This window comes from Cnephaeus nilssonii (assembly GCF_951640355.1).
Source record: "Cnephaeus nilssonii genome assembly, chromosome: 7".
Taxonomy (NCBI): Eukaryota; Metazoa; Chordata; class Mammalia; order Chiroptera; family Vespertilionidae; genus Cnephaeus; species Cnephaeus nilssonii.
Genome location: NC_137078.1, coordinates 76858024 through 76882719, shown reverse-complemented (window position 1 = coordinate 76882719; position 24696 = coordinate 76858024). Strand labels below are relative to the sequence as shown.

At 41.4% G+C, this 24696-nt stretch overlaps 1 protein-coding gene across 7 annotated transcripts in view; it reads right to left on the bottom strand.

Annotated features, from left to right (window-relative positions):
• Positions 1–24696, bottom strand: part of MAST2 (microtubule associated serine/threonine kinase 2) — a 163730-nt gene that overhangs the window by 75605 nt on the left and 63429 nt on the right. For 6 of the 7 annotated variants that reach the window (XM_079776495.1, XM_079776489.1, XM_079776491.1 and 3 more), the window contains exon 4: positions 16094–16125. In XM_079776495.1, coding sequence (XP_079632621.1) covers positions 16094–16125 — 32 coding nt within the window. The remainder of the gene's footprint in view (positions 1–16093; positions 16126–24696) is intronic. The other variant, XM_079776490.1, reaches the window with a different exon arrangement.

Sequence of the window (24696 nt, the reverse complement as noted above, 5' to 3'; positions counted from 1 at the left end):
CTCCAAAGCAGAGTCTTTACCCAAGTAAATGAAGGACTGTTAGTTGGCATTAGTTCTTTTCCTAACTGCCAGTTTCCACTCAGAGACCCCAGCCTCCTTACTGAATCCGCAGGCATGGTGCTCCCAGTCTCTCTCTCCTCCGTTTCATCATATTCCTGGCTACTCAAGCTTTTGCCCTCTCACACTGGAGTCTTGGCAGGAAGTTTTCTCACACAAGGGGTATGCAGTCTATACGCCAAAGGAAACTTACAAAGGCTTCCCAAACTTAATAGAAAAATTAAAGCACTTTTCTTCAAAAACATAAATATTCAGGACTTCTCCCCAAAAGACCTAAAAGCCAAGAAAGCAGCAGTGAGAGTGAGGAGTTCCAGATCCCAAATGAATCAGCTGTCCGTCCTCTGATCTGCCTGACATCATTCACACTCAGCCTGTAACAAATCAGAGCTCCAGAGAGCACCCTGTTCTTCCTCAGTAACAAGCACCAAACTCCCTCCCCCACAAATCAGCTGCAACCTCCAAGCCTGAGGCCTGGCAGCAGAGAACACGCTGGCAGAAACTGTACATACCAACTTGAAAACTCACCCTGTGACAGAAATACTATTAACTCAGGAGGCGTGGGCCAGGCCAGAACAGCTGTTGCATCGGGCAAGGGATTGGAAGATAGCATATTAAGGATCCCAAATCGTTAAGTTAATGAGCTAAGGATATGAGGGAATTTCTGCAACATTATTCACTCTCAAACCCAGGTCTATGGAATATTAACAGAGCCTTAAGGTTAGGGTTTAAAGCATAGTCAATATTCAAATTCTGAATGTGATCAATTTAAGTAAACTCTGTACCCCTTTTTTATACAGAATTCAGAGCCATTTTCTATTCAATTTCTACTACTCACTAATCACTTGAATAACCTTGTGGTGAGAAAAGCCATAGGAAAAGTTAAAGAAAATAAGCCCAGAAACTATTTAGTTTAATTTCATTCAGTAACTATTAATGAAATCATTTATATGGCAGACATTACAAAAGATATTGAGGTAAGCTGCAAAAGAACTCTAAGGATAAGCTAATTAATTTCTGTATGATTCAGTTTCCACATCTGTAGAATGAAAATAATTAAGGTACAATATATATAGGTTATGGTGAAGATTAAATACACATGAAACAGAAGTGTCTGGCACAGAGGAAGTGCTCGAGAATGGTTAGCTGTTATATATCTTGCCCTCCAGGAGCTAGCTCTCGATCTAAAGGAGGAGATAAGCCCAAACACATAAGAAACCATCTGACAAAAACAGCCTGGCATGAAGAGAAGAGTCAAATGATCAAGTAAACTGTAGAGATAAACACTGACAGCGAAAGAAACCAAAGAATAAGCAAAAGTCTTGGTCTCCTGCTCCAGAACACGTGCCAATTCTGACAGGCTCCTCTCATTCATCAAGATGACAAAGTACGTCAAATTGTTTTTCTAGGGTAACATTCAAAGGATTAATTCATACTCCAACCAGTACTTCTTCAATTGCAGGTCACAACTCTTTAGTGAGTCATGAAGTCAATTTAGGAAGTCAGGACCAACATTTTCTTTAAAGAGAGACAGAATGAAATAGAAGAGAAAATATCAGAGTGTTTCACACACAGTAAGGGTAAAAATCATTTGTGAAATTTGTGTTTGTGACATTACTGAAACATGTATAAATATACAAGTGCAAACACCTGTGCTGGGTTAAAATGTAAAGTCCATTTGTTATCAAGTGTCACAGTCTAAAAAATTTGAAAGCCACTAATTACCCTAGAAACTCACTCTGCCTAGTAGATACAGATACTCGCGGTTCCTCTCCATGTACCAGCCCAATCACTAGACTCTCACAGCCCCTATTTCAGAATCCCCTGTTCTCTACAAGTCCTAATGAAAATGAAAATGCTCCCTCAGAAATCTGGCACCTCACAACAAGTACTAAATCGCACTCTGGGAAAGTCTTGTGATGATTTCAGGGTTGGTCACCAAAGTCCACACTCCCACAACTAAGAGACTAGTCAGTGGAGATTTATCCCCATCTCAAGCTAAGGCCGCACAGTTAAGGCACAGCCCTAAGTTTCTACTCAGTATTCTCCAGTTCTCTAATACCCAATCCCAGGCTACTAAATATTAACAACGACAATAACAGCAACCAACATTTATAAGTACTTACTAAACACTCTACACGTAATACCCACGTAGTCCTCATCACAGCCCTATGACATAAGTGCTATTATTATTCCCATTATATCCTTTTAAATCCTGTCTTCAGCTAAGGTGATGAATCGAAGTAATCTCTAGAATCAATTTTATAAACCGCTTTGTTACATAATACCTTTCAGTAGAAGACCCTGACAACAAATAGCACATGGATTTCTCTCTAGCCTGCTTCACAATAATAAATTGGAAGAGGAAGGAGAGCACGGAGCTCTTTAAATAATGCTTAAGTTAAAAAATATTTGTTTGATTTTTAGAGAATGCAAGTCATGTCTTATGACCTTCATCTGACCCAAGGAAGATATCACTCTTACTCCCCAAGGTTTAACACATCCCCACATAGAGCACTTTCTTCACATTTACTGTCATTAAAATCCATCTGTGCCAATATTCCTGTGGCTTTGTCAGCACTAGGAAAGCTTAACATTTCCCTGGTGACAGCACTCAACAGTTTACGAAAAATAAAACATCCACCTCTTCTTATTCATTCATGCAACTATTTGTTGACTGTGTTATCACCCTTAAAGCCAGGTAAGAAAGGGCCTCTGCCACGAGCTTCTCACTTTAGAGGTGCTGTAAAATAACACAAATACAAAAAAATAAGTTAATTAAGGATATGGGGTGGCCTCTGTCACTTGTGACCTGGCGTTCTGCACTGGCAAAGTGAAACCCTAAAAACCCATTCTTGTGACTTATACTGTTCAAAACCCAGGAAAACACTTGTCCACATCTTTCTTTATATGTCCTTTGTTAAAAAGCAATCAGGTCAGATTGCTATTTATGAATTGTAAAAGTGCAATGTCAAAGAAAACTCTATCTAAAATTATAAAGTATTCAAGAAACAGTCTTAGAAGTAAGCAAAATGACAAATTAACCTGTCAAATCCTTCCTCTCAGGTTAACATGAATGTAATAGATTTCTTGGCTAATACGAGTATTGTTTCCATGTACAGCTAAACATCCATTTGCATTATTTCTGTTCCAATTAATGGTTCTAAAGATATTGATAATTTAGCTCAGAATCTATAACAGATCACATGGCAGCTGAGAAACATTTTGCAGAATTGCAGAATTTGTATTACTAATTAAATATATTTATGTGCAAGGTTAGACATAATATATGTAAGGCCAAAGACCAATATTATGTTCTGGTAATTGAACAATTACTAAAAATTATAATTTGTTTTAAATAAAATATGTGCTTAGATGTATCTAGAAATAACAATTTTTTAATTTAAAAAAAGAACTGTTAGGAAGGAAGGAAGGAAGGAAGGAAGGAAGGAAGGAAGGAAGGAAGGAAGGAAGGAAGGAAGGAAGACATCTTTAAGTTCTGATTTGTCCATCTCATAAGGCAGATTACCAATGAAGAGTTGATGACTATCAGGGTGTCTAACAATTCTTCAGGGTTCAGCATCACCCTGCTAACCTTGCCTTACGGAATGGTCTAGATCCCCTCTGGGGAGGAATACTTGTTCTCAAACTCTTTGATCTCTCTGAGGCCTCTGTGGTAGAATCTGAGATTCAAGCTTAGACTCTGAGCAAGGTTGTGAAGCTGGTACTTTAACATGAGGTGGTATTCCAGTAACTAGGACAGCTCCACAGAGTGAAAGGTTCTTACTGGTCACAAATGTCCAGGGAGATGTCCTCAACTCTTTCTGCACTGTCTGAGCTATGTCTGAAGGTGCTGGAGAAAAACTCTTCTGAGTATCCTTACAAGTCTGCTGGATATGGATTAGAAGGCACCTTCCGCTCCTAGAAGCCACTGTACTTCCTTGCCACAGAGCCTTTTCCAACATGGCTGGATACTTCGTCAAGCCGATACAGTCTCTATGGTGAGTCTACTTAAATAGACAAAGTTTATATAACACATCATAATCACAGGAGTGATATCCCATCATCTTTACTATGTTCTATTGGTTAGAAACAAGTCATAGGTACTGCCCACACTCAAGGGGACCAGGATTACACAAAAGTATGAACTGGAGGAGAAAACTATATGGGGACCACCTTAGAGTATGTTTATCATGCATGACTATGAAGAAGATTCACCAACAAATAATCCCAAACTGATTTCTATAAACTATTTTAGGACCATTACAGATCAAGGTTTAGTTTACTGCTATGTTTGGTTTTCTTGAAAATATCCCAGCACTGAAAATATTAAAGATATGAAAAAATTGTTATATGGCCCTAGATATTGCAGACAGCAATCCTATATAATAAAAGGCTAATATGCAAATCTACCAAACGGTTCATGGGTCAATACTCAACCACTGAGCCACACTAGCTGGGATGATGTGAGAGATTCATGGTTCCTTTTTAAATCTATATATTGCTTTAAGATTTTTTTTACCAATTCTGATTTCTATTGCTGCAGCAGAACAAATATACTTTAAGCAGAACTTAATTTTTTTTAATGTAAGAACTAAAACGATTCAAGAAAGTTTAATTTGGCATTGTTGTAAAAATAACACAATTTTTTACATTTTAAAATATTTTATGTAAGCTAGTATATTCAAAATATCATTTCAATATATAATATAAAATAATTAATATAAATAATAATTTATAAGATATCTTGATTACAACATAGTGATTTTGCTGAAATTAAGCTGAAAAAAAAAGGACATTTGAGTACCTTGGGAATTATTTGCTTTGTTGCTCAGATGAACATTTACTAGATGGTTACAGTATTAATTCAATTGTCATTTTGCCAACTTTCAATAATATAAAAATTGATAACAGGAAAAAAAATGATGACTGGTTATAACATCTGTCTGGTTCCCTTGTTAACGATGAAGTTTTTGTTCATCTTTAAATGTTTTCAATTTATATCTGGATGAGAGCCATGATTTTATCGTTTTTTGAAAATTGCCTGTTAAACAGTGTTGGAAGTTCTCCATCAGAATGCCCAGTAGATTCACCTCATAGAGCCACAGAGGGAAGTGCACCTCATGTGGGCTGCCCAGGCTTCCAAAAGTAAATCTGAAGTGGTGATCTGGAGTTGGCTCCCAGAAGTGAATCTGAAGTTTACTCACACTCTAATTTTTCTAACTTTAATTGTCCTCTAGATAATTTGGTTTTGTTTTAAGTTTGTTTACAGCTGATAAGTTTACTCCCATTGGTGATAGCAATGACTGAGATGCTGTTTTTATGGTCTGAACACTCCCAGGTATGTACCCAAGGGAAATGAAAACATATGCCCATAAAAAGGCTGTACATACTACGTGTATCTGTTAATAACACGGATTTTTTTTCAATAGATGGAGTTACACATATGTTGATATATATGCGATTTGATATGTATGCTATTTTGTTGTATTGACAAACAAGCTTCAAAACTTCATATGTCAAATTTGCTGAAGGTGTTAACATCATAGATATTTTTACGCTTAAAAATGTCAAATTTCGTGCCAAAAACAGAACAGCTGAATACTTCAGGAAGTTTATGGTGAACATGCTCCATCTCAAGATACTTGTGAACACTGGTTTGAACACTTTAAAAGTGATGATTTCGATGTGAAAGGCAAAGAACGTCCAGGTCAACCGAAAAAGTTTGAAGACCAACAATTACAAGCATTATTGGATAAAGATGCATGTCAAACTCAAAAACAACTTGCAGGAAGATTAAATGTTGCTCAGCAAACAATTTCCGATAATTTACAAGCAATGGGAAAGATTCTCTAACCTCAAAATACAATAGAGGCTTTTAAAAGTTTAATGAGATCCTTCATAAAATTTCCAGCATACTTAAGAAGGCCTATATGGTAAATTAATGTTATTTCTACTCCTATGTAAATAACCAGGCCAGGCCGCCGGTGGCTCAGTGGTTGAGCGTCAAACTATGAGCCAGGAGGTCAGGGTTCCATTCCTGGTCAGGGCACATGCCTGGATTGCGGACTCAATACTCACTAGGGGGCGTGCAGGAGGCAGTCCATCAATCAATGATTCTCTCTAATCACTGATGTTTCTCTCTCTCTCTCCCTTCCTTCCTCTCTGAAATCAATAAAAATATATTTAAAAAATAATAATATTTGAGATTGTTTTAGATCAAAACGGTGGAGGAGACTATAAGAAAACTTGGTATAAGCAAAGAAAAAAAAGATAATCTTCTGATGGAAAACTATGTATTATTATTTAGAGAATAGATTATTTTATTCTAGTCTTTTATTGCCTTTGAGTTATTTTGCAAATCTGTAAGTTATAGATAGCTGATAGCAATGCAAAAATAGTTCCTGTCTATAGATAAGCAAATAAATTCTGTATACTGGAGGTTCAACTGACTTCCCTTCTACCATAAAAAAAAAAATCAGGTTTTGCAACCATTTATAGATTTCAACATTTCTTTACTACATATAATTTTTTTTTATTTTTTACAGAGAGGAAGGGAGAGGGGTAGAGAGTCAGAAATCAATGAGAGAGAAACATCCATCAGCTGCCCCCTGCACACTCCCCACTGGGGGTGTGCCCGCAACCAAGGTACCTGCCCCTGACCAGAATCGAACCCAGGATCCTTCAGTCCACAGTCCGACGCTCTATCCACTGAGCCAAACCGGTCAGGGCTACTACATATAAATTTGTGCTTCTTTCACGTCTATGAACTAGCTACAACATCTGCCTTGTACCCTTATTGAGTCAAATAAAATATTTAACATGTTTCTTTCTTAAAATAAATAGCTTTACACATATTTTTTGTAATTTGTTATTATGAAACTGTATTTCTTAAATACAACATATTTTATTTTACATTTTGTTAGTTTTATTTAAAAACTCTTAAACACTTATAATTCCCTTTGTATTCTTGTTCCAAGCCACACAAATGTTAGAAAGAGGCCTAAGTGATTGCCTACTAGCTGTTAAACTCTATACTAGGCCCTAGAGACAGAATATTGTACCGCACAACCTGGTACTGACCTCGTGGAGTTTATCATCTGCTATGGACTAAATCGTGTACTCTCCAAATTTGTATGTTGCAGCCCTAACCCCCAATGTGACTGTATTTGGAGAGAGGGTATTTAGGAGGTAATTAAGGTTAAATGAGGAAATAAGAGTGGGGTCCTAATCTGATAGGACTGGTGGCCTTATAAAAAGAAAGTATTTTCATTTCCCTCTCCCTCTCTCTCTCACACACACCCCCCCTGAAAAAAGAACAAGTGAGCAAACAATGACAAGGTTACCATTTGCAAGCCAGGAAGAAAATCCTCTCTTAGGAGCTGATCATCCTGGCATCTTGTCTTGAACATCTGGCCTCCAGAACTATGAGAAAATAAATTTCTGTTGTTTAAACCACCCTGCCTCTGGCATTTTCTATGGCAGCCCAAGCAGACCGATACACCATCCAATGGGAGAAGACAGACAAATAATTCTTTATTTACAATTCTGTAAGAGTTATGAAGGAAAACTACAGGGTTTAATGAAGGCACATTCTGGGAAACTCAGCTTAGGCTAGGGATAGCAAGGTATGGGTGAGGTCAGAAAATCCTTTCATAAGGAAGTAAGATGTAAGCTGAGACTTGATGGATAAGTAGGAGCTAGACAGATATAAAAGGAGGAAAAACACCTCAGGTACAGGGAACATACTGTGCAAATATATAGACAAAGACAAGAATCAGACAGTTTTGTGGGCCATGTCATGACTTTCAAGTGTAATGTAACAAGTAATAAACTATTCACTAAATAAGTTGAAATGAAAGCTAATCATCAAATATGCACTTTAAAAAACCTTTTCTGACTATTGTCTGATGGATGGGTGAACTGGGGGTAAGCAATGCCAGACAAAGAAAGACCAGTTAGAAGTTATAGTAGTAGCAGAGGCAAGAGATCACTATGGCTTGGACTCTCTGAACATACCAGTGGTAGCAGAAAGAAGTAGGAAATTGAGAGAAATTTGAGAGGTGTAACAGAAAGCAGTTATGGGTGTGAAGAGGAAAGTAACAGGAATAACTGTTTTCTATCTTGAGAATAAGCTAAAGAATAAAAGAGGAGTAGGTTTTTGTGAAAGACAATGGCTTCAGTTTTATACTACAAATGCTCAAGGTGAGATATCTCTGAGATATCCAAGCAGATTATAATGAATTGGGAGTTGTGAGGTTCAGACACATAAATGTGAGGGTGACTGGCATAACAGTAGCTATTCTCAACACAATAGTGACAAAACAGGCTCTGAAAGATTTTCAATCTTCAGATCCTGTGTCCACATATTTAAGGCTCACTGATAAACCACATACTTTTTATTTTTAACAACAAAATGGTTCCTGTTACAAAATTAGTGATGACAATTGCTCTACCCCTGCCAACGTCTGCCAATTCCTGCCTTCCACTGGAGAACCTATGTAAAATCATTTTCTATATAAGCCCAATTTTTAAAAGACTGTTAAATGTAACACAATGCTATCTTTCTTAAAGATACCAAAATTTCCTGATTTTCAAAGTCCACAGAGAAACTAAAGCACTGTATCAGACAGGCACTACTTTTACCACACAAAGGGTTTACTCTGTGTAGCAGGTGGTATCTCTTTTTAGCACACTCCCCAGAAGCATTTATCCAGGCAAACACCATCAAATTACATCAGAGTGGGAAAGTACATGACACTGTTTCATATGTCAGTTTCATAGGAACAAAGTTTGACACATCACATCCTTAAGCCCCAGAAACTCCTCCCTATCCACTGCCTATCATTGCAGACACCTGGCATTTACTTTCATCTAATATCTGATGTCCAAATCCTCTGACCAAATTAGTAAGTCTACAATGCAAAAGGATAACTATCCCCAAGGACTCTAAAAATAAAGGCCACCAATAGCAATATGCAAGCCTGTGCATGTTGTGTGTGTGGGTCCATTCTTAAGCCCCACTGATGCTCACAGCCTCAAAGAAATAAAGCAAAGACGTTTCAAGAAATATGAGGACAACCATCTTAAGTTGGTTAGAAAACTTTAACTTTCTGGGTAACTAGAAACATAAACACTATTTACACTGAGCTCCCAAGTGTGTTGGGCCTAGGTATTGATGCTGAAATTCACAAACAAACAAACATCCTATTTGAAAGGAATTAAGAGGAGGCCCTTCCACAGAGCTGGGCAAGCAAAGCCAGTCCAAGCTGTTTCAATTGAGAAAAAGCAAAATACAATCTTCCTATATCTTGGGTAAACAAATACAAATAGATTTACTACTTCATTTTCTTTCCATTCTTTTCCAGAATCCAGGCCAGTAGTTCTACACTTTCAACAAGATTATCAACTCTTCTAGGTCTGATATTCTAATATTTTTAAAGATTTTTTTAATATTCTAAGATTTTTTAATGCATTAAAAATATCCAGATGGGTTTAAACATGATATAGCTTTCTAAAAATAAAGGTGATTTAATTTCAGGAAGCTACATCTAAAATAAATGGTATGAAACAAGCCAAAGAAACTTTCATAACCAACTTGCCCCAACAAAGCCCTTATCATTGCAGCCTGGATGTTCTCATTCCCCATGTTGAAATTTAGTTGGTCTCTTCCCTAATGTGATAAAAGCCAACCATAAATATATGTAGCTTTTCTAAGGCACACCATTGTTCATTTAACTTGGTTTAGGGTCTTACTGATTTGTTTTTCTTTAAAATTTACAACTTCAAACAGGTAATTATGGCCTGCTAATAATAAAAACAAGTAACAACTACATTTTTTTGAAAGTTTACTAATAAGGCATTGGGCTAAATTCTAAAACAATAACAAACAGCTATGTGCTTAATTGCAGGCACTATGCCATACACTCTATGTGTGTAATCTTTTACAGATAAATTGATTCAACTGAGGCTACTGTACACAAAATGTCAGTGTTCCTAAGATAACTCTACATGTAACTACATGTCCTCAATTTTTGCCTATTCAAGAACATTGCAAAAAAAAAAAAAAATTCCAGCAATTATTCCCTCCTCTCCTGCATCAGCTATTCCTTTTCTACTGAATAATTTCTCTGAAATACAAACATGATATAATATCTCCTACTTATATTTTTAAAAGGGGGATTCAACTCTATAACCTTTTCCAGCTATTACCTGATTTATATGATCCTCTTTTCATCAAAACTCTTTGAAAGAATAGTATATACATACTCCTTAACCCCTCCTCCAAAATATCAGAAAAGGAACAAGAACAATTAAATGAAACTCTATATACCATTCTCATAGATTTAACAACTGTTAACATTGTACCATGTTTGCTTTTTTCTCTTCTTTCTCTCTACACACACACACACACACACACACTTTTGGTTTGTGTACAAAAAGGGGCCACATGCTAATCTAACTAGCTCAGGGAAGGCTTGCGTGGCGGCCTTGCAAATTCAGAGATCTAAAATAACCACAAAGGATGGTCTGAAATTAAACTTTAAACTAAAAAGCAGTTTATGGTGGGTAGTCAAGTCCTAGGCCAGTATCTTCACTGACAAAGGTCAATTTTTACCTTAACAGGGCCTACTGAAGTAATTTTCCTTTTTCCGGACCCCTCAAAACACAGGCGCCACTCTGGGGAGACCACAAATCCCCTCATTGTCATTGAGTTAACTGCTGACTGTTAACTACCTTGCACCCACCTAAATAAAAGAAGTAGGTGTCTATCATTTTACTTTTCATACAATCCCAGAGGTTTCCCAACTTACTTTCTCCCACCTCCCTAATCTGTCACCAATGGATTTCATGTAACCCATTTACATTTTCTCTTTTAATTGTAATGTATAAAACGTTGCAAAACTGCCATTCTCCGGAGTCTTATCTCAATCCGTTGAGATTCTGCTTCCCGGCATTTGTCAAAAGTTTGGCTCAAATAAACTCTCAAAAATTCTTCACAGGTTTGAATGTTTCCTACGTTAACAAATTAATTAGCTGAACCACTTGAAAGTCAGTTATAAGCATCATAACATCTCCCACAAATACTTCCACTATTAACAACCTTGGCTTGAGAACAATGACGATCCATCACTAAGGTGACCAGACGCCCGCTTTTGGCGGGACAGTCCCGATTTTTAACAATTTGTCCCGCGTCCCGCGGCGTTTTAAAAAAGTCCCGATTTTTGGAAAGAATGCACGACAAGCTAGGGAATGGCGGGAGAACGGGAAGGGAATATACGGTTTTCGGCGGCCATGTGGCTATTTAGCCAGGATATGAGTTTTATATTATTTTTGTTAATTTTATAATGTTAAACTTTAATAATAACAAATAATTGTTGAGAACTGATTATCGAGAACTGCTTATCAAAGTTCGCATTGTTGATCAGTTGTTAGAATTCGACCACCATTGTTTGGACTTAATGAACAATGGCATTTTGGGGGATTGGCAACGACGAAAACATTTTGTAACTGTCTCTCAGAGGATACACATCTACTGCGTGCTAGTAAGCTAGTTAAACAAGTAATGTCATTACAAATCAGCTATTCAGATGATTTAGGTAAGTAATTTATTTATTTATTTCATAAATACATAAATTTTCTTGAATTTAGCAGACAGTACTCGTATTATTTATATTTTATAGTGGTGGCAAAAAGTCTAGCGCCGGCCTTGAAAGTGACACTTACAACTTACGTTACAGCAAATTCATGACCTTTTAAACACCGACAGCAATCTACTAAAAAAAATTCACTCAAATGAGAAATATGCCAAAGAATAAAATAATACGATACATAAGTTTTTATTTATTATATTTGTAAATTGTACTTATGTTGAAATTTTAAAAAATATATTACAATACTATTTTTGCATTCTATGAAAATTTTTGTTGCTCCATATAGACCAAATTTTTAATCAAACTCCCCCCGCCCCCGCCCCGGTCAATGGTGTCCCGCTTTACCAATGTTAAATCTGGTCACCTTATCCATCACACAACTGTCACACTAAGGAAGTTTAACACTGACACAGTATCCTACATAATAAAGAGCTAATATGCTAATTAGGCCAAACAGCCAAACCACCATCCGGACGAGATTCCAGACGACCTTACGGACGAAGCCAGGGCTGCCAGGGCCGGCCGATGCTGCAAGGGGCTGCAAGGGCCGGCCAAGGCAGCCAGGGCTGCAAGGGCTGGCCGGGGCTGTGAGGGCCGAGCCCCTTGCGCGAATTTCGTGCATTGGGCCTCTATCTATCTATACCCATGGTTGGCAAACTGCGGCTCGAGAGCCACATGCGGCTCTTTGGCCCCTTGAGTGTGGCTCTTCCACAAAATACCATGGCCTGGGCGAGTCTATTTTGAAGAAGTGGCATTAGAAGAAGTTTAAGTTTTAAAAATTTGGCTCTCAAAAGAAATTTTAATCATTGTACTGTTGATATTTGGCTCTGTTGACTAATGAGTTTGCCAACCACTGATCTATACTAATAAAAGCCTAGGAGGCCCTCGCGCCCTCGCACGACGCACCCATGTCGCCACAAGATGGGGAGGGCAGTTGGGGACAACCAGGCCGACAGGGGAGGGCAGTTGGGGGAGAGATCAGGCTGGCAGGGGAGCAGTTAGGCGTCAATCAGGATGGCAGGGGAGGGGTTAGGGGGCGATCAGGCTGGCAAGCAGAAGCAGTTAGGGGCATTCAGGCAGGCAGGCAGGAGAGTGGTTAGGAGCCAGCAGTCCTGGATTGTGAGAGTGGTTGGACATCCCCCGAGGGGTCCCAGATTGGAGAGGGTGCAGGCTGGGCTGAGGGACACCCCCCCACCATGCACAAATTTCATGCACTGGGCCTCTAGTCTACACTAATAAAAGGGAGACATGCAAATTGACTGTCCCTCCCCTACGCTCATCAGCCAATCAGGAGTATGCAAATTAACCCAACAAAGATGGCGACGGCCATGGAGCTGGAGCGAGCAGAAGGCTTGGGTTGCCCCAAGCTTCCCGCCTGCCCTGGCCTCCGCTCAAGGAGGGGTGGCAAAAAAAAAAAAAAAGGAGGGGCTGGGAGCCTAGTTTGCAGGGGGGCTTGGCCAGCCTGCAAACAGCCATCAGCCCCTCACCCAGGCTGGCCAAGCACCCCAGCGGGAACCCCCACCCTGAAGGGGGTGTGGCCAGCTTGAAAACAGCCCTTAGCCCCTAACCCAGGCTGGCCATGCCCCCCGCAGTGGGGACCCTCACCCCATGGGGGCGTGGCTGGCCTGCAAACCACCACAGGCCCCTCTCCCAGGCTGCCCCAAACCCCAAGGGAACTCCCACCCTGATCTGGGACACCCTTCAGGGCAAACCAGACAGCCCCCACCTGTGCACCAGGCCTCTATCTATACTAATAAAAGGATAATATGCTAATTAGACTGGAAGACCTTCCAGGAGACCTTCTGGACATTCTTCTGCACAAAGCCATGGTGGCGGGGCTGAGGTAGAGGCGGTTAGAGGCCAAGAGGGGAGGGCAGTTGTGGGTGATCAGGTCAGGATGGGACAGCAGCTGTGGGTGATCAGGCCGGTGGGGGGGCCCCCTGGGGGTGATCAGGATGGCGGGGGGGGGGGCATTGCGGGTGATCAGGCCAGCAGTGGGAGGGGCAGTTGGGGGTGAGCAGACCAGCAGGGTGGCCAGTTGGGGGCGAGCAGGCCATCAGTGGAGGTCAGTTGGGGGTGAGCAGGACAGCAGGGGGGGCAGATGGGGGTGAGCAGGCCAGCAGGGGGGCAGTTGGGGCGAGCAGGCCAGTGAAGAGGGCAGATGGGGGCAAGCAGCCCAGCAGGGCGGGGGCAGATGGGGGTGAGCAGGCCGGCAGGGGGGCAGTTGGGGGCGAGCACGCTGGCACGGGGGCAGTTGGGGGTGATCAGGCTGGCGGGGGGGGGGTGTCATTTGGGAGCGAGCAGGCCGGTGGCAGAGGGCAGTTGGGGGCAAGCAGGCTGGCAGGCAGAATGGTTAGGGCCAATCAGACAGGCAGGCAGGTGAGCAGTTAGGAGCCAGCATTCCCGGATTGTGAGAGGGATGTCCGACTGCCATTTTAGGCCCAATCCCTGTAAACCGGCAGTAGGACATCCTTCGAGGGGTCACAGATTGGAGAGGGTGCAGGCTGGCTGAGGGACACCCCGCCCCGTGCACAAATTTTGTGCACCGGGCCACTAGTGTGTGTGTGTGTGTGTGTGTGTGTGTGTGTGTGTGTAAAAGCCTAAGTGACCATTACGAGCAGTCAACCGAACGACCAGATGCTATGACGCAAACTGACCACCAGGGGGCAGATGCTCAACGCAGGAGCTGCCCCCGGTGGTCAGTGCACTCCCACAGCCAACCTCCCATGGCTGGCCAACCTCCCGTGGTCCCTGCCCCCTGCCGGCCAGCCCTGATCAGCCCCGATTGGGACTGGGCAAGACGGCCCCAATCACCTGCCAGGCCGAGGGACCCCACACCTGCACAAATTCATGCACCCGGCCTCTAGTTACCTAATAAAAATTTACAATCAAATTTTCTCAATTGTCCAAATAATGTCCTTCAACTATTTTTTAAAAATCCAGGATCCAAATAAGAATCAAGTAGTACATTTACTTACGGGTCTCTTTTGTCTCCAATAATCTAGAATCCATCCTTAATTTTTTTTTTTAATTTTCTTAGATTCCTCTAGGTAATACTAAAAACAGTCCCCAGGAGGGATTATTAAGCAGGAGATTATAATCATAATCACAACTATCCTATATAATAAAAACCCAGAGACCAAACGGCGGAATGACCAGAACGACCAGTCGACCAGTCGCTATGATGCATACTGACCACCAGGGGGCAGACGCTCAATGCAGGAGCTGCCCCCTGGTGGTCAGTGTGCTACCACAGTGGGAGCGCCGCTCAGCTGACTGAGATGAGCAGCTGATCCTGCTGTAAACCCCGGGCCGACAGGCAGGAACCCAGGCTGCAATCATCGCCTCTTCACCCCAGGCTCCTCCTCGCTCCCTGCCACCTCCTCCAGACACCCGCAGGCCGCACAGAGCCGCTGCGAGACTCACAGATCTGACCCCAGAGGCTGGGAGGTGGGTTCGTGCCACCACAGGACTGAGGCTTACTCCACCGCCTCTCAGTGCTATTTTCCCTGGGCCCGGCCCTGACCGGGTCCCCTAGAGAGGCGAGTGATCCAACTACACAGAAGATGCCAGATCAGGGAGCAGCTGCTCAGAGGGTGGGTCCACAGCTACTCAGCAGATCAGGATGAGCGGCACTCCCACAGCAGGCCAATCCCCGCAGTCCACACCCCCGACCAATGCATAACTCCCATGCACTGGGCCTCTAGTCCTAAATAATAAAAGCCTAATATGCAAATTGTCCCCTTGACCGGAGTTTGACCAGGAGTTCGACCAGGAGGCGGGGACAGCAGTGGCAGGCAGCCAGAGGAAAGGAGGCACCCCGGACAGCAGCCGGCAGCCACTAGGGACCCTACCCATGCACAAATTTCATACTCATACACGAATTTCATACACTGGGCCTCTAGTCTATATATATATGTCACAAAATACATGTGCATGAGATAATAAATGTAAGCATGTTTATAGGAGCATTATTTTGTGTCTATAAAAGCCCAGAGATTGGAACAGCAGAATGACCAGAATGACCAGTGGCTATGACACGCACTGTGGCAGCCAACCAGTCTGATCCTGGCCCCGATCACCGCCCCCCCCCCCCCGGGCCGGCCCGGCCCCCAACTGCCCGTGGCCACTGCCCCCAGCCGCCCGGCTCCCAATCAGGGGCGGAGCCAGCAGGCCAACTGCCCACGGCCCCTCCACCCGACCAGCCCCGCCTCTGATCGGCCCTAACACCCCGATCAAGGGCAGGGCCGACCAGGCAACTGCCTGTGGCCCCTCTCCCCTGCCAGCCCGGCACAATGGGCCCCCATTGGGGCGGGCCAGCCGGACCCCACTGGTACACAAATTCGTGCACTGGGCCTCTAGTAAGATAATAATCATTTACTTACAAGCTGCCTCTTCTGGGAAGGCTCAACTCCTTCTGAAAAACAAGATACAAACATGTTAGAAAAAAAGGACCCATCTTGGTCCTACAGGTCTATACTAAATGTCCTAGGAGATTTATAGTATTATCTTAATAATGGCAAAGACTATATATTTCTAAATAATAACCTTTCCCTTTGTCTCTTAAATTGTAGTGCAATTTTAAGTATTATTTCTTTATTCTTCCTTCCCCAAAGGAATGTCTCTTAGAATACCTGTGACATTTTCCCCACTAGATGGAACCATCTCGCCAGTGTAGATTTCCAGGCACTCCTTAGGCCAGCCATTAATTGCTGATGAATTGTAAAGAATTCATGCCATTAGTGTGAGGGATATAAAAGGAATGAACTGATTTATTTTTTAATGAGAAGATATTTTAGATAAATAAATATGTACAGAAAATAATAAAGAGATGAATACACGTACCACTGGCATGAGAAAGAATACTTACAAAAACAATTGGGTTCCCTGTGACTTGCTTTTCAAATCTATCAAGTCCGAACTCCAACTAATCATCACTTAACAGCTATTCTTAATTTTTGTTTATCTTTTCTATATGTGACTTTGTATTTTATTACATATATATTCATTAGTTATAAATAGTTTTAAAATTATATATACACAGTTTCAAAGTATATGTATTCATCTGTTGATATCAACATTATAATTGGGGAGATTCCCCTAAGTGGATGTACTCTTGACCCCTAAACAAAGTGGAGATTAGGGGAACCAACCATAGTAAAAAAAATCTGTGTATAACTTCAGACTCCCCCAAAAAATTACAGTTGTCCCTCAGTCTCCACAGAAGATTAGTTTCAGGATTCTCTGCTACCAAAATCCATGGATGCTCAAGTCCCTTATATAAAATGACAGAACAATGCATACAGTCGGCCCTCTACATCTATGGATCCCCATAAATGGAAAAATACTATTTTCCGTAACAATTGGTTGAATCTACAGATGCAAAACCCAGGGATACAGAGGGCCAACTGTATATTTATTGGAAAAAATCCACATATAAGTGGACACATGCAGTTCAAACCCGTGTTGTTCAAGGTTCAACTGTATTTCACTTTAGTTCATTAATCTTCAGTAGTCAGTCATCCAAACTATACATACACTAATATTTATTTACCTATTCTCCAGTAAGTAGAAACTAATTTTCTTTCCATGTTTTTCTTCTCCATCAAAATAATGCTCCTATAAACATGCTTGTATTTATTATCTCATGCACATGTATTTTGTAAAAAAGGTTTCTTAGAAGTGTACACTAGATGTGGAAATGCTGAGTCATAAAGTATCAGAAATTGCTCCCCCAAACTGCACCAACATTCTGTAAGAGTTCTTCCCAGACCAGTCTCACAAATTCCTGACACTTATAACCAAAACCCTACTCAAGATTTCAAATCCAACATGCCCCAAACTGAACTTGTTCTTTCCACCAACACTAGCTCCATCCACAGCCTTTCCCCATCTCAGATGATGGTGATTCTATTCTTCTGGTTGTTCAGACAAAAATTCTGGATGTCTGGACTCCTTTGTTTTTTTATTTTTGTTTGTTTTTTTTCATAAACCCCACAGACCATTCGGCAGAAATTTAAAAGGCTCTAACTTTAAAATACATCCAGAATACAACCATTTGCCACAATCTCCACAGACATATGCTTACACTCTTTTAAACAAAAATCTTAGATTTAGTCATGTTTTAGAAATCGGAACTTGGTGGGGGTGAGGGATATTAAAGTAATAGCATATACATATTATATATTGTATAACATCCCAAAAATGCATTCAACACATTAAAATTTCTGTAGCAAATGTATGATAGCCACAGTAAATATGATAAAAACTCTAAAGAATCTCAGTTAAGTTTTTCTGCTAAATGAGTTATAAAAAACCCTGTTAGTTTTTGGTATTGCAATCTAAGCCACCATGGTCCCTCCCTCAACCATCTCCCAACTAGTATCTCATTCCTGCTTCTACCCTTATACCTCTACTAGAGGCTCGGTGCATGAAATTTGTGCATGGGGGAGGGCGGGTACCCCTCAGCCCAGCCTGCACCCTCTCCAATCCGGGACCCTTTGGGGGATGTCCAACTGCCAGTTTAGGCCCGATCCTGGGGACATCCCTCTCACAATCCAGGACCACTGGCTCCTAACTGCTCACCTGCCTCCCTGCCTGATTGCCCCTAACTGTTCCCCCTGCTGGCCTGATCACCCCCAACTGCCCCCCCTTGCCAGCCTAGTCACCCCCAACTGCCCTTCCCCGCCGGCCTGGTCGCCCCTTACTGCCCCCCTCTGCCGGCTGGTCACCCCCAACTGCCCACGCTTTGGGCCCAGTCGCCCCACGCAGCCTGCTGCTCAGTCATTTGGTCGCCCCTCACTATCCCCCCTGCTGGTCTGGTCGCCCCATGCAGCCTGCTGCTCAGTCATTTGGTCGCCCCTCACTATCCCCCCTGCCAGCCTGGTTGCCTCATGCAGCCTGCTGCTCAGTTGTTTGGTCACCCCTCACTAACCCCCCTGCCGACCTAGTCACCCTACCAGCCTGTTTGGTTGTCCGTTCGGTTGCGATGGTCACTTAGGCTTTTATTATTATAGATAGTCTATTATCAACATAACAAAGTGTTCCTTTTATTTGTTTTTTTTAATTAGTGGAAGGGAGAGATAGAAACATTAATGATGAGAGAGAATCATTGATTGGCTGCCTACTACATGCTCCCCACTGGGGATTGAGCCTGCAACCCAGCATGTGCCCTGACTGGAATCAATCTGTCACCTCCTAGCTCATAGGTCCATGCTCAACCACTGAGCCATGCCGGCTGGGCAAGCCCTACCAATTCTACCTACCAAATATCTTTCTTAATCATCAATTTCACTTTATCTCCACTGCTATGTCCCCTAGACCAAGCCAGCATCATCTTGTAACATCCATCTAATTGGTCTCCCTTTAAATTAATTTTGTTCACCTTAACTTTTAATGTTATATAATGTGATTATTATCTGCTATTATCTGTGATTATTATCTGTTATATCATGTAATTATTATCTGCTTTCTAGGTAACATTATATGAATTTAATAAATCAAACACTGCAATTCATAAAGATCTTTTTAAATTGGGTCATTTCTATTCTTAAAACTCCTCAATGAATAAAGTCTAAAATCCTTTCTGCAGCCTACAAGGCTCTGGCTGCTACTGCCTACCCCTTCAGGATCATTTACACAATTCTCCAGTCTTATAGTCTGATCTCTTACACATGCAATATTCCAACTCACCTACAGGTCTTCACCCCTGTTGTTCTCTCTCCCTGAAATTCTTTTTATACATTCTTGGACCTTAGTTTAAGCCTTATTTCCTCTGGGAAGATTTCCCTACACATAGTTTTCCAGCCTCCCTCTTTATAATTCTAACTCTTTACTGTAATTAGTTGCTTAATTATCTATTTTCTGGTACTGTTAGCACTGAGAAGAGATCAGTCTTGCTCACAATGACATTCCTAGCACCCAGCACAATACCTAGTCTAGTAGGTACCAAATGAATATTTGATTAATAAATCAATGAATCAATCAAGTAAGTAAATTGTATTTACTAATATCAGTATCATTATAAAGCTCAAAATAGGGTTCTGTTCATTGGGAGTTAACACTGATGAAAACTGTCAACAGCAATTAGGTCAGCAAAAGGGGCTTTACTGGAGAAAGGACATACTCTTGTTGTCACTTATTTACTGACAGTTGTCTGGCTGGTAGCTAACTATTCCAGTGATTTAAAAAAAAAAATGCTTTCAGGCCCTGGCCAGGTGACTCTGCTGGTTGGAGCGTCGTCCTGTACACCAAAAGATTATGGGCTCAATTCCCAGGCAGGGCAGATACCTAGATTGCAGGTTTGATTCCTGGTTGGGGTGCATATAGGAGGCAATCAATTGATGTTTCTCTCTCTCATCAGTGTATCTCTGTCTCTCATTTCCTCTCTCTCTTTAAAAAAAAAAAAATCAATAAAAAATATCGTTGAATGAGGATTTTTTTAAAAAAAAAATGCTTTCAGGAGAGTAAAACATTACCTACCAAAGAAATCCACTTTAAAGTCATATACTAATTGGCCTTAAAAGGATTATCTCTCTATACAAGTAACTCCTCCGCTCTGGCAGCAAATAAATCTTCTGAAATGCACAAAAACCTTCCTTTCCCATGTAGCAAATGAACCATTACTACTGCTCTGGGCATTATGGTGTGTTAGCTCCATTTATTCACATTTGAGTGTTACTCTATCTTGAGGTCAGGAGCCAAGGGGGAAATCAGGGTATATGCAGCTATGGTACTCCCATGAAACTTTAATGTATTTCATTCTTCTTGTTCTATTTGCTTGTTCCATTAAATTCACATCATCACTCTGAGAAAAGGTTCCAAAAATAGAGTATTTACATTATACAATAATACTAAGAAACATGGGAAAGCACAGAAAATTTGAAGTTCAGAAAACTAGGTTCATGTTATGGCTCAAAAATATGTAATTTGTGTGACCTGGGATTTCACCTACCCACAGGCTTAGCTATAGTGCTTATGAAGGTCAAATAAAATAATGTATAGAAAAGTATTTTATTCTATAAATTGTGATACAAATAACATGCTCTCATATGAGTCTGAAGAACAGTAAAGACAGTTTGATGATACTAACAGAATTTTTTTCCATTTATTTTCCAACTAGCGTTCCCGTTGCAGGAAAAATCCTGCAATAGGGTTTCCTGCTGCACTCTACCCCGCCCTGCCTGCTCTCCTCCCTTGTCCCCCGGCCCGCCTTCTCCGCCAGCCTGCCTGCTTTTCCCTTCTCCCCCCGGCCCCGCCTCCGCTCCTCCCTTGTCCCCCGGCCCGCCTTCTCCACCAGCCCGCCTGTTTTTCTCCCTTCTCCCCCAGCCCCGCATCCGCTCCTCCCTTCTCCTCCCCCCGGCTTGCTTGCTTCTCCGCAGCTTTGCTCCCTTCTGCAACTCTTGGCTTCTTTCTATGCTGTCTTGATATGCAAATTAGCCGCCATCTTTGTTTGGGTAATTTGCATACTCGTCCTGATTGGTTGGTGGGCGTGGCTTGGCTGGTGGGCGTGATTTGGTCATAGCGACGGTGCGGTCAATTTGCATATTTGTCTATTATTAGGTAGGATTACAGTTGATCTAACAGGATATTTCTACAAGGCTCAAGAGTCAGAAAAATATTTAAATACAGTTCTACTACTTACTTTGCTCATAAAATCTTGTTCAGTTATTAAACCTTTCTAAATCTTTTTTCTTATCTGCACACCTGAAATAATACCTATTTTGCCTATCTCACAAAAGTTACCCCAGGGCTCTGGCCAGGTGGCTCAGTTGACTGTAGGGTCTTCCCATATACCAAAGACTGAGGTTTCAATACCCTCTCAGAGCACATACCTAGGTTGCAGATTAGATCCCTGTCAGGGCACATACGGGGGCAACTGATCAATGTTTCTCTCTCTCTCCCCCGCCCCCCCTCGCCCCCTTCCTCTTTCTCTGGAATCAATAAATATATCCTCAGGTGAGGATTTTGAAAAAAGTAATCCCAAAGCTAGAATAAGAAAATATCTTTAAAAGCTTAAGGTTCTCATATAAAAAGATGCTCCACATCATATCATCAGGGAAATACAAATTAAAATAATAACAAGATAGGACTATAAAACTATTAAGAAAGGCCAAAACCTAGAACACTGAATGCTGGGAGGGTGTGAAGCAACAGAAAGTCTCATATACTGTTGCTAAATAATACAGCCACTGGACAGACAGTTTAGCAGTCTCTCCCAAAACTAAACACACTTCTACCTTAGAGTGGGGCAATTGTGCTCCTTGGTATTTACCAAAAGGAACTGAAAACTCATGTCCACACAAAAATCTGCACATTGGTGTTTATAGGAACTTGACTCATAATTGCCAAAACTTGGGTGAAACCAAGATGTCCTTCAGTAGGTGAATAGATAAATAAAACGTGGTGTAACCACATAATGGAGTACTATTCAGCACTAAAAAGAAATGAGCTCTCAAGCCATGAAAGGCATGGAATAAAGTTAAATGCGTATTACTAAATGAAAGACGCAAATCTGAAAAGGCTACATACCATATAACTTCAACTATATGACCTTCTGGAAAAGATAAAACCATGGACACAGTAACAAAGGGGCCGGGGCAGGTGGAAATGAATAGGCAGAGCACAGAGGATTTTTAGGGCAATGAAAATACTCTGTATTATAATGATGAGATATATGTCATCATACATTTGTCCAAACCCACAAATTATGTAACACCAAGAATGAACCCTAAGTTAAACTATTAACTTTTGGGGTGGTTATAGTGTATTAATGTAGGGTCATTGTTGGTTAAAAAAAAAAAAAAAAAGTTGCATTCTGGTTAGTGATGTTGATAAAGGGGGAGACCATGTATGTAGGGGAAGAGGGCACCTGGGAAATCTCTGTACCTTCCTCTCACTTTTGTTACAAACTTAAAACTACTCTAAAAAAAATAGTTTTTTTTAAAAAACTGTGTCCCAAAAATAGCTTAAGACTTGACGGTTTGGATTATCATTAATACTAAGGAGTTGCATTTTTCTAATCTGACCTGCCTGTGCAAGCTAATGCATGAGGTGTTATTCTCCAAAAACTAATTCTGTCCTTAAAAACTCAAGAATAAAAATAGATTAAAAATGGATGCAGAGCAAGTGGATGCTGCACAGACATGCTCCCAGTAACAAACTGGTATTACAACTAAAATACAGAAAAACGTCCTGAATAATCAACGGAAAACTCGCAGGAGAGAACCCTGATACTCGAGGACCAAAAGTGGAGACCGCATAGACACTGGTAGGAGGGGTGGAGGTGCAAAAGGGTTGATGGGGTGCCCACAGACAGCAAGTGAAGTCCCAGAGAGATATCTCAGCTATGGGAGGTTGCCACTGAGAACTCTTGGATCTAATCCCCAAGTTGGGCCCCCCAGCAGAGAGCACCAAAACTGAGGAGGGTACCCACATAACATCTGGCTGCGGAAAGCAGTGGGGTGCTGTCTGCCAGGGAGTGGCAGCTGAAAATTCAGGCACCCTCTTAAAGGGCCAACACACTAAACTCCCTGTGGAGCCACCTACCTTGTGCTCCAGCCGAGGGAGGGTGAAGCAGACTGGAGCTGTGAGAGCAGAAGATAGGACTGGGGACTTGAGGGATAGTCCTCAGAAGGCAGACACTCCAAGTTTCTTGAGCTGAGTCATTCCCTCACACAGCAGAGGACATCTTTCCCACACAGACATTTGCCTTGCCCAGGGGGAAGACAGTTGACACACCCTATTGGAAAACACCTGGCCCTGAGGCCACTTAACCATGTGTACACAATAAGCATCTATAGACACAAGGCACAAGGTGGATCTTTTTAAATTAAATTCAAAATATCATGGCAGTTAACCGTTAAGAGATTAAAAATTAACAATTCGCCTTCAGGCAGAAGGAACTACCCCACCCTGTTGAAAAAAAACTCTCACCACACCTGGGTACGATTACCTGGGGGCAATTCAGGTTGGAATCCTATCAGTCTGTAGGCAGAGGTGGTCTCTGGAGATTTTGAGTTTGTGCCTGATCTAATTAGTCAGAAACAGCCTTTAACACCATCCTGCACTAGAGACTGAAAGATGTAGAGGATCCACCTAATACATAGTCACAAACCCAAACAGAAAGCTAAAATGAGGAGCAAAAAAACAATCCCCAAATGAAAGAACTAGAGAATTCTCCAGAAGATGAGATAAATGAAGCAGAGATAAGAAATTTAACTGAATCAGAGTTCAGAATAATGATGGTAAAAATGCTCAACAGCATGAAAAAAGATATAGTAACTATGAAAAAAGAACAGTCTGAGATAAAGAAGGACATAACACAAATAAAGAACACATTGGAAGGAATACACAGCAGATTAGGGGAAGCTGAGGATCGAATCTGTGAGTTAGAAGACAGAGTTGAAAATATCACTCAACCAGAGAACCAAAAAGAAAAAACAATTAAAAAACAGAAGGACAGCTTAAGGGAGCTGTGAGACAATGTGAAACGTAACAATATTAGAATAGTAGGTATGTCAGAAGAGGAAGAAAGGGAGAAAGGCACAGAGAAGTTTTTGAAGAAATAATGCAGAAAACTTACCTCACCTGGTAAAGGAAAAAGTCACACAAGTGCAGGAGGCACAGAGAACCCCAAGCAAGAAGAACCCAAACAGGCCCATGCACAGACACATCATAATTAAAATGCCAAAAATTAAAGACAAAGAGAGAATCTTAAAGTCAGCAAGAAAAAAGAAAAATTTTACCTACAAAGGAGTCCCCATAAGGCTGACACCTGGTTTCTCATCAGAAACTCTACAGAACAGAAGGGAATGACATGAAGTACTCAAGGTCATGGAAAGCAAAGATCTGAGGCCAAGATTACTATATTCAGCAAGGCTATCATTCAAAATAGATGGTCAAATAAAGAGCTTCCCAGACCAAAAAAAAAAAAGGCTAAAGGAGTACATCACCACCAAGCCAGAATTACAAGAAATGCTAATGGGAT